This window comes from Giraffa tippelskirchi, chromosome 11 (genome assembly GCF_054371585.1).
Source record: "Giraffa tippelskirchi isolate mGirTip1 chromosome 11, T2T-mGirTip1v1.2.pri, whole genome shotgun sequence".
Classification (NCBI taxonomy): domain Eukaryota; kingdom Metazoa; phylum Chordata; class Mammalia; order Artiodactyla; family Giraffidae; genus Giraffa; species Giraffa tippelskirchi.
In genome coordinates this window covers 149,312,916-149,323,949 of record NC_137285.1, presented here as the reverse complement: position 1 = coordinate 149,323,949, position 11,034 = coordinate 149,312,916, and the positions used below count along the sequence as shown (strand labels likewise).

General features: G+C 43.1%; 1 protein-coding gene across 1 annotated transcript; it reads left to right on the top strand.

Annotated features, from left to right (window-relative positions):
• Positions 1-574: 574 nt before the first annotated feature.
• Positions 575-10,664, top strand: LOC145527110 (glycine N-acyltransferase). Its single transcript, XM_081544550.1, has 5 exons — positions 575-652; positions 5,931-6,038; positions 7,471-7,597; positions 9,675-9,846; positions 10,262-10,664. Exons 1-5 carry the CDS (start codon positions 575-577, stop codon positions 10,662-10,664), a joined length of 888 nt encoding a protein of 295 aa, XP_081400676.1.
• Positions 10,665-11,034: the final 370 nt, after the last annotated feature.

Sequence of the window (11,034 nt, the reverse complement as noted above, 5' to 3'; positions counted from 1 at the left end):
GAGCGACTGAACTGAACTGAGTGCGATTAACGTAACAGATAGGATAATAAATAAGATGAGGTTCCTGCTCCAGAGGAAAACACAGTCTGGAAAAGTAAACTCTAGCCCAGAGTAACAAGTTTTGTAATGCAGGTATGCAAAAGCGCTTACGAGAGCAGAGAAAAGGGAGTGATTGTTCATCTCAAGTAAGAAACAAACAGGGATCGTTGTCCAGTAGAAACTAGCACAACATTGTGAATCAGCTATACACCCACAAAAAATTTTAAAAACAAATGCAATGCGAATGAATGAGCCAGTTCTTTGACACATGTGTCAAAATAGACATTTCATTTTTTAGATATTGAAAATGGGACTATGTATTTGCGTGGTTTTTCTATAGCAATATGCATATATCGGTTTATAACTAAAGATGATTAGACTATATGCTGTACACACGTGACAAATAGAAGAGAGACCCTGCAGAGGGCTCTGGTGATCAGCATAGACTTTGCTACTCTTGCTCCTGAATCGCCTCCAGCTCCTCTCACTCATGGCTGTTTCCTGGTTATCTCTCTAGGCTTAGGTGTCTTGCACGATGTTCCCGTTGCAAGGTGCCCAGATGCTGCAGATGCTGGAGAAATCCTTGAGGAAGAGCCTTCCTACGTCCTTAAAGGTGATAATGGAAAATTCTTGGGGAGTTTTCCCCTTGGGGGTGGGAATAGGAAGCTCCTGGGAATGGAGAAGAGAGACTAGTGTTTGTTGAGTGCTTATTCTGTGCCAGGCCTTAGAGCATGTTTCCTCCGGTTTAATGTGCATAACGTCTCTGCAAGACATTCGCTGTTATGCCCACATCACTGATGTGAAGATGGAGGCCTGGTGAAGTGATTTGCCCGGTACCCCACAGATAGTGAGTTTCAGTGCTATGGTATGAACATAGGAATGCCTGAGACCCAAAAATGCTTTTTTCTCCAAGCTGAACCAAAAAGTGTTCATTGCTCCTTTTAAAGAAACATTTCATAATAGCACTGGAAATTTGCCCAGAGCCCTCCTACAAAATTAGCTAAGACTGCATGTTAATTTTCAACTTTCTATCCCTAAAGGAATACTTGCCGGATCATGAGCTTCCTTTGAAATTACCAATGAATCGATTTCTATTTGACTTAAATTTCCCAATTTCTCTGAACATAGTGCACATCAGACTATTTTGATTGTCAGGCTGACACTGAGGATCTCTGTTCACCTAGTACAATTGATCAGAAACGTTAGGATTAAATAAGGCATACTGTTATCATATGTGAAACAGATCGCCAGTCCAGGTCTAATGCATGAGACAGGGTGCTCAGGGCTGGTGCACTGGGATGACCCTGAGGAGTGGGGTGGGGAGGAAGGTGGGAGGGGGGTTCAGGATGGGGAACACATGTACACCCGTGGCAGATTAATGTCAGTGTATGGCAAAACCACCACAATATTGTAAAGTAATTAGCCTCCAATGAAAATAAATAAATAAATAAGACATACTCATAAACGCCCCCATCCAGGACTGTCCACAGCAGCTCTACCGACGCGCCGAGGTCTTCTCTGGTGTTTTTCCTTAGCAATGAAAGGGATGCTGTCTGTTCCAGTGGAATTTAGGTGCAACCACGTGTCTGTGTGGACAGGAGTTTGAGCAAACTCTGGGCCATCTTGAACGACAGGGAGGTCTGGTGTGCTGCAGTCCACCGGGTTGCAAAGAGTCAGACACGACTGAGTGACTGAACAAGAGCAACAGCGTGTGTGTGCGTGTGAGTGTGTGTGTGTGTGTGTGTAACAATCGTTTTTCCCTGAAATATTTTTTGGTTCTTTGGTCGGATGAGAAACTAGATTTCTACTGTTTCATAAGACACTCCAGCAAGATATATACATTCGAAATTAGAAGGATGCATTTTTCACCCCCCTCACTCTCTAATAGATTTTTCTGCTCCCTTCTTACAGTATAAAGGTGGAAAATGTTAGCAGTATTTTATTTGTAGATCATGTGGCTTCATTTTTTAGAAATAGACTAATAAGGGCACTCCCTGATGGTCTGGTGGTTCAGACGGCACACTCCAAGGTGGGGGCCCAGTTTCGACCCCTGGCCAGGGGACTGGACCCCACGTGCCAAGCTAAAGGGTCACAGGCAGCAACTAGAGGCTCATGCTGCAACTCAGACCTGGGGCAGCCAAGTAAGTAAATATTAAAAAGAAGAGAGAGAGATAGACTAATGAAACAACTCACCCAGGCAGCAGCTAGAGGCGCATGCGGCAACTCAGACCTGGGGCAGCCAAATAAATAGATATTAAAAAGAGAGAGAGAGCAATAGACTAATGAAACAACTCACCCTGTCTTTAAATTACTGCCTGAACATGACTCCACATCAACTAATTTAAAACTAAAAAACCACCCACTTCAGTGGATCCCACTAAAGACAAATCTCTGTTACCTATAGTTTTAGTGAACTTCTTCCACTTGATAAATCCTTAAGATCCAGGCAACCTCTCAAGAGAAACAGTCAATTTTTCTTGGCGATAACATCAGTTATACATTTTAAGAACACTTGCCTAAGATATTTTTTATGATGAGTAGCTATTTTTGAATATTCTTCAGCCTAAAACTTTCTCCTCAAGTTAAGTGGACTCCAAACATTTCCAGAAAACTGTTGGTGGGGCTTAAGGGCCTTTATTTGGAGCATCTCTGTGTTAAGAAAAGGTGCCCTCTTGGGTCCCCAGCTTTCATGACGAAATAGCGTTGGTTGTATATTAGAGATACACATTTTACTTTAGTTCAAATCTACAGTATTTGTTTGCCAGGTACTTTTAATGGAACTATAACCTAGAACTCAGTACTTGAGTCTCAGTTCAGAAAATGTCCATCTGTCCTTCTAAGTGTTGGATATTCAGTACATTTTATTGTGTGTATCAACTCCAGTTGAGTCAATTTAGAGTAATTGCCTGACTCACTATGTTCTGAGTTCAATAGAAAAAAGGTTTTAATTAATTCAGCCAGAGGAATAAGAAAGAGTAACAGTTACACATATTTTCAGACCTTGTAATGAATCACATATTAATATAAAATGGTTTTACAGGCTTCCCAGGTGGTGCTAGTGGTAAAAAATCCTCCTGCTAATGCAGGAGACGCAAGAAACGCAGGTTCGATCCCTGGATTGGGAAGATCCCCTAGAGTAGGAAATGGCAACCCACTCCAGTATTCTTGCCTGGAGAATCCCATGGACAGAGGAGCCTGGCAGACTACAGTCCACGGGGCTGCAGAGAGTCAGACATGACTGAGCAACTAACACAAGCACATAAACTAGTTTTACAGCCCCCACATGCCGATATATAAAAACACCTATATTTTGCCAGACTCCACTGAGTTTCTATATCAAGCCTCCATTCGTGGCTGAAAACAGTAAGGTAAGATCAGTCAACACAGATTTTTCTCCTCTTTCCATGATCTGACATCAACAGTTCACATGAGGTGGAGAGTGATTGGAGGGAAAGATGTTGAAAAGTCTTTGGTCATCATTAACCAGAGTAGAAGTCATTCAACTGATAACTTGTTTTTGTTTTTTTTTTTCCACCTTTGGTCTCTGGCAGTTTCCATGCTGGTATCTGCAGAGGTTTCATGTCCACAAGAGTCACGAGGCCCATGGTAGAATTTATTCACGACTGCATTTCCCAGCCCAAGATCCACGGGTGCCCACATACATTCTCTGCCTGCTTTTCCCTCTCTCTCAACAGCCTGTGCAACACGGTGGGGTTGGGGTTCCAAGCCTGGACTCAGGCCGCCAGATTCCACAGTCCATTCTCTTGAGCATTTTGCTGTAGCCTTTGCTTATTGGTGGGAGGAAATTACCTTTCCAAGGGGTTATGCAGACATGTGAAAGAGTTTTACACATGTCCATAACCTTTCAACTAGCAATTACCTTCTGGATAATGTAAGGAAATATCAGGTGTCCCTGCAAAGATGTCTGTGCAGGCATGCTCTGTGAAGAGCTATCTGTTAAAATGAAAATTTGGAACCAGCTGAAATGACCTTTAACAGGCAAATGCACAAATGAACTGCGGTACTGATTCCATATAATGGAATCCTCTGCAGCAATTAGAACATAATTTAAAATTTTTTACATTTGTGAACATAGAAGTACTTCCACAATTTATTCAGTGGGGGAAAAGATCATGTATCTGATCATTTTACATTTGTAAAATTGTGTATGTCCATGAAGTTCTCTGGTGGCTCAAGTAAAGAATCCACCTGTAATGTGGGAGACCTGGATTCGATCCCTGGGTTGGCAAGATCCCCTGGAGGAGGGCATGGAAACCCACTTCGGTATTCTTGCCTGGAGAATCCCATGGACAGAGGAGTCTGGCAGGTGGCAAAGAGTCAAACATGAAGTGGCAAGAGTCCATGAGGTCGCAAAGAGTCAAACACGACTGAGTGACTAAGCATAGCACATGGGTATGACCAGAAGACATTCTGGGAAAAGATAACAATAAATCCTACAAAAAAGGGGGGTTTCTGTTCTTAAGATCATTAACTTTATTTGTCCAAATATTTTGCCTTATGCATGTATGATTTATATTTGTTGTTGTTCAGTTGCTCAGTCATGTCTAATTCTTTGGGTGCCCATGGACTGCAGCACACCAGGCTCCCCTGTCCTTCACTATCTCCCAGAGATTGCTCAAACTCACCTCCATTGAGTCGGTGATGCCATCCAACCACTTCATCCTCTATCGACTCCTTCTCCTCCTGCCCTCAATCTTTCCCAGCATCAGGGTCTTTTCCAATGAGTAGCTCTTCACATCAGGTGGCCAAAGTATTGGAGCTTTAGCTTTAGCATCAGTCCTTCCAGTGAATATTTGGGGTTGATTTCCTTTAGGATTGACTGGTTTGATGTCCCTGCTGGTCAAGTGACTCTCAAGAATCTTCTCCAGCACCACACTTTGAAAGCATCAATTCTTTGGTGCTCAGCCTTCTTTGTGGTCCAACTCTCACAACCATACATGACTATTGGAGAAACCATAGCTTTGACTAGACAGACCTTTGTCAGCAAAGTGATGTTTTTACTTTTTAATATGCTGTCTAGGTATGTCATAGCTTTTCTTCCAAGGAACAGTCTTTTAAGTTTATGGCTGCAGTCACCATCCACAGTGATTTCAGAGCCCAAGAAAAGAAAATCTGCCACTTCTTTCATTGTTTCCCCATCTATTTGCTATGAAATGATGGTACCGGATGCCATGATCTTAGTTTTTTGAACGTTGAGTTTTAAACCAGCATTTTCACTCTCCTCTTTCACTTTCATCAAGAGGCTCTCTAGTTCCTCTTTGCTTTCTGCCAAAGAGTGGTGTCATCTGCATATCTGAGGTTTTGGTATTTCTCCTGGAAATATTGATCCCAGCTTGTGCTTAATCCAGCCTGGCATTTCACATGATGTACTCTGCATATGAGTTAAATAAGCAGGGCGACAATATACAGCCTTGATGTACTCCTTTCCCAATTTGGAACAAGTCTGTTGTTTCATGTCCAGTTCTAACTGTTGCTTCTTGACCTGCATACAGATTTCTCAGGAGGCAGGTCTGGTGGTCTGGTATTCCCATCTCTTGAAGAATTTTCCACAGTTTGCTGTGATCCATATAATCAAGGGTTTTAGTGTAATCAATGAAGCAGAATTAGATGTTTTTCTGGAATTCTCTTGCTTTTTCTATGATCCAATAGATGTTGGCAATTTGATTTATATTAGGTGAGAAGAAAAATTTCTCATTTCAGGTAAAAAAAAAAGGTTTCACGTGGAGATTTTTGACATAGATGCCCTATTTGCCTTTTTTCCACTATAAAATTTCATGATTTCATAGAAATAAGCCTTGTCCTGATCAAAGAAGGTACTTTGCCATCCCTTCCTAATAAGCTGACCCTCTCACTTTCTCGGGATACTGCAGGTTTATGGTACCGTCATGCAGATGAAGCAGGGAAACCCATTCAATCTAAAGGCCCTGGTGGACAAGTGGCCTGATTTTAATACAGTGGTTATCCGCCCTCAGGAGCAGGTAAGTGACCAAGTGTGGAATGAATGTGCTATGTTTATATTTGCTATGTGCTTAGCATGTGCCTGGCAGTGTGGTGGACGCTGGAGATATAGAGATGAAATGCAGTGATAGTGAACAGGTCCCTGTGCTCAAGAACCTCAGAGTCTGGACAGAAATATAGATAGATAAATTATAATTTAGCATTAAGTGTACAAGAACAGAAAATGTACAGCACACAAAGAAATCACTGGTGAAAACTGACGAGCTGTGGAGGTTAAAGATGGAAGTTACAGAATCAGGTGAGAGACACCTCTGAACAGATGTTTCACTGCAACTGGATTTTATTGATAAATACATGTTTGTTAGGCCGAAAAAGAATGGAGGACATTCTAACCAGAGAAAGTATCAAGGACGAAGATAGGAAGGTATAAAACAAGGCAGTTAGCTAAGATGATTATAAAAGCAAACTTGTATTAGAATTTCCATATTTCTATTCTGGAAAAATATTAAAAAGTAGTAAAACTAAATAGTTAATACATTTCAAAGACAAAACATTCTAGGTTCATTTTTGAAATATCCAGTAAAATTATAATTTTATAAATATATAAATATACTTTTCCTGAAAACAATGTTATTTAAAAACTGGAACCAAAAAAAAAATTAATGAATAAATTTATATTGATAATAAAAAGTGAACTGAAATAAAATTATTTGATCTTTTATCTTCAATGGGATATTAAGAAACAAAATTTGTTAGTGGTGTCATTGCTGAGTTGTGAATGTATTTTTATGAAACATATTCCAAACATTTTTTAAATTCTATAATTATGCACTAGCTGTGGTTATGTTTTACTGTGACTTTTTCTTCCAAATAATCTCACCTCTTTTTTAATAATTTGACAAGATTTTGCTACATAAGTGATTTCATTGTTTTTCTGCAATTACAGTTTGTTCAACTAGTGTAATATTGTAAGTAAGCATTTCTAATAGGTTTTCGTCTTCTTTGTCCTAATTAAGTATAGATAGAAATTTCAACCCAGAATTATCAATATCTAAATTTAATACTGTCATCCTCTAGTTGGTATATTCAACAGGTATTTGAAATAAGAAAAATTTATTCTTGCAACAGAAACTTTTCCTTGTCAATTGCTTTTATCCTTGTTGAGGAAACGAAAATATAGAAAAGTGCTTTCTAAAGTTGTGCCTTCATTTGAGCTGAAATTTTGACACAATGTATATAATATTCCTGTTTTTCATCATAATTTGAATACCTGAATAACTTATAGCTTATACCTCATAGCTTAGATGATTCAGAAAAGTTTGTAATGCACAAATACAGACAGCAATATTTTAATACTTAAAAATACAACAGTTTAGTAGATTTTAGAAAAAAAGTGTTAAAATTATGAAAAACAAGAAATTTATTTTGTCCCCCATTTCTTTATGACAACAGGACATGAAAGATGACCTTGATCACTACACCAATACTTACCATGTCTACTCTGAAGATCTTAAGAATTGTCAGGACTTCCTTGACTTACCAGAAGTCATCAATTGGAAACAACACCTGCAGATCCAAAGTAAGTAAAAGGGATGGAATACGAGCTGACTCCCATCTCCATCCCAGCAGTTTCTCCTTGTCACGGACGTCTTTTCTCCAAGCGCCAGACCCTCAGCCTGCTCTCAACTTTGTTGTTGTTGTGCAACTACAACTGTTCCTGTAAAGGGGGAGAAACACCCTCCAAGCTTGTATGGGCTTCGTATAGAGGACTGTACATAATCCCCGGAGAGCCGAGGATTTGTGCCACACTTTGCAGACGTAAGCCGGATGTCTTAGGATGGTTGGGTATCAGAGCAGAGATTTCCCCAGAGACTTTCCTGTGGCTCAGCCAGTAAAGAATCCAGCTGCAATGCAGGAGACCTGAGTTCGATCCCTGGATTGGGAAGATCCCCTGGAGAAGGGAACAGCTACCCACTCCAGTATTCTGGCCTGGAGAATCCCATGGATTATACAGTCCATGGGGTCGCAAAGAGTCAGACACGACTGAGCGACTTTCACTTCACTTGCAGATATAACCAGGGTGCCTTAGGAGAGTTGGGTATCAGAGCAGAGCTTGCCCCAGGGACTTTGATTCTTAGATCACCTCTCAGGTCACAGAGAACAGCTGTCATGGTTATGAGCATCCCCTCCAGAGTCAAACCACATAGGATGGCATTTGCCTGTGACTTTGCTACGTGATCCTAGCCAGAGACCATGATCCGAGATCATGATTTATGTATATAGAAATGAAGATAAACAGTTCAGTTCAGGTGCTCAGTCGTGTCCGACTCTTTGCGACCCCATGAACTGAAGCATGCCAGGCCTTCCTGTCCATCACCAACTCCCGGAGTTTACCCAAACTCATGTCTGTTGAGTCAGTGATGCCATCCAACCATCTCATCCTCTGTCGTCCCCTTCTTCTCCCACCTTCAATCTTTCCCAGCATCAGGGTCTTTTTCAATGAGTCAGCTCTTCACATCAGGTGGCCAAAGTATTGGAGTTTCAGCTTCAACATCAGTCTTTCCAATGAAGGACCCAAAACACAGCAGTGTTGAGAAGATTCAATGAAATCTTGACCAGGAATTGCTGAGTCCAACGCCTGGATGTTTCAGTTCATTTCATTGCTTAGCAAAGCTCATAATTCTGTGAACTGACAGTTGGGCTGGGCTGGTCTCCTCTGGGTTTACATATGCAACTGCAGTCAGCTGATGGGTGGACCATGGGCTGGGTTCTCTAGCATGGCCTCACTTATGTCTGAATGATGGTCTGACTGTCAGGGCTGGCTACTTGTGGTCATATCACGATAGGAGCACACGTCCTCAGCGAGCTAGCCTAGGCCTATTCATGTGGTGTTGATCTCAAGGTAACAGAAATGCAAAGCCACAGTGAGCTGCAATGGGCAAGCATTTTTAAGCCCCTCCCTGCATCAATATACTCTTTCCCAATTGGTGAAATCCAGTCATATGGTCAAGGTCAGATGCAGCGCAGGAGGGGGACTATTCCAGGAAATGGATACAAGGACATGTGGGCAATCTGAGGACGATCCCTGCAATCATCTCAGCAATAATCTACCACATTGGAAACTGTCAGCTCTCCATAGACGGTGGCAACTATGATGATGATGGCTCATCTTCTCTGATCATCAGAACCACATGGTTGTGTAGCCCAGGAAACTTAGGTCTTGGTATGACCATGACTGAATGAATTTCTAGATATGTTTTCAATTTTGTAAAACAAGGAAAATTGCATGAATCCTGACTACATAACCCCAGTCATACAGCAACATCACCAAGGTGTGAGTGGCTCAGACCTGTCCAACTCTCTGTGACCCTATGGACTGTAGATTTTCAGGCTCTTCTGTCAGTGGGATTCTCTAGGCAAGAATACTGAAGTGGGTTGCCATTCCTTTCTCCAGGGGATCTTCCCAACCCTGGGATCGAATCCTGGTCTCCTGCATTGCAGGCAGATTCTTTACTGGCTGAGCCACCAGGGAAGCAGCCCCAAGCTCATCCTCAAAGTCCTCTGTCTATAAAACCTCAGACACTTCCTACTCCACCGGAGAGCTTTTCCCTAGAATGGACTTAAATCATGGCATGTCTCCTTATAATCCCGTCTAGGTACACAGTCCAGCCTGAATGAAGTAATACAAAATCTTGCAGCCACGAAATCCTTCAAAGTCAAGCGATCAAAAAACATTCTCTATATGGCATCTGAGACAATAAAGGAACTGGCTCCATCCCTGCTGGATGTAAAGAACTTACCAGTTGGCGATGGTAAACCCAAGGCCATGTGAGTTTGATAAAGGCTACTCTGCACCACTCACACCTCTCCCTATGCACGCAGCCTCCAGCCTTCTCCGCCTGCTTTTACCCTGGCTCCCCACAATCCATCTTCTTCAAAGCAACCAGAATAAGCTTTTGTAAAAATGTAATTCAAGCTGTGTTTCTCCCCTGCTTAAAATACGCCACCACGTCCTCTCCTCTGGAGCGTATCGGGCCTCTTGTCACCCTCCCTGACCTCCTTCTAGCTCCCTCAGTCCAGCAGCATCGGCCTCTTTCCCTTCCTCTGTCCTCACAAGCTCAGCCACAGCCCAGGACCCAGTGTGGCCTCTCTCCGCCTCCTCCGTCTCTCGGGATAAGAGAGGTGGGAACAGATGCAAACCTCTAAACTCACAGACTGTGCTTTTCTCTTGGAACACCCACAGCGACCCAGAGATGTTTAAGCTCTCATCTGCGGATCCTAGCCATGCAGTTTTGGCGAACAAGTTCTGGCTTTTCGGCGGCAACGAGAGAAGCCAGAGATTCATCGAGCGCTGTATCCGGAGCTTCCCCACCTTCTGCCTGCTGGGGCCCGAGGGGACCCCTGTGTCCTGGTCCCTGATGGACCAGACAGGGGAGATGCGGATGGGAGGCACCCTGCCTGAGTACCGGGCCCAGGGGCTCGTCACCCATGTCATCTACCAGCAGGCCCAGTGTCTGCTCAAGCAGGGCTTCCCCGTGTATTCTCACGTGGACCCGAAGAACCAGATCATGCAGAAGATGAGTCAGAGCCTCAATCACATCCCCATGCCCTGCGACTGGAACCAGTGGAACTGTGAGCCTCTGTGACCGGCCCTGAGCGCGAGCCAGGGTTGGGGGGCCTGATGACATGAGGAGGGGCAGAGCACAGTGGAGGGAAGAATAAATGGTGGCTGTGATCTCTGTGAAGGCGTGTGACTTCGATCACTCTGAAGGCGTGTGGCTGTGATCACTGTGAAGGCGTCTGGCTGTGATCACTGTGAAGGCGTGTGACGGCGTGTGACTGTGATCACTGTGAAGACGTGTGGCTGCGATCACTATGAAGCCGTGTGACTTCGATCACTGTGAAGGTGTGTGGCTGTGATCACTATGAAGGCATCTGGCTGTGATCACTGTGAAAGTGTGTGGCTGTGATCACTGTGAAGGTGTGTGACTTCGATCACTCTGAAGGCGTGTGACT

Bases quoted from the DNA above. Each gene is read 5' to 3' on its own strand.
- LOC145527110 (XM_081544550.1), top strand. From the start codon at position 575: ATGTTCCCGTTGCAAGGTGCCCAGATGCTGCAGATGCTGGAGAAATCC. The intron at 7,598-9,674 runs GTAAGTAAAAGG...AATCCCGTCTAG, and splicing joins ACAACACCTGCAGATCCAAA to GTACACAGTCCAGCCTGAAT. The intron at 9,847-10,261 runs GTGAGTTTGATA...GAACACCCACAG, and splicing joins GATGGTAAACCCAAGGCCAT to CGACCCAGAGATGTTTAAGC.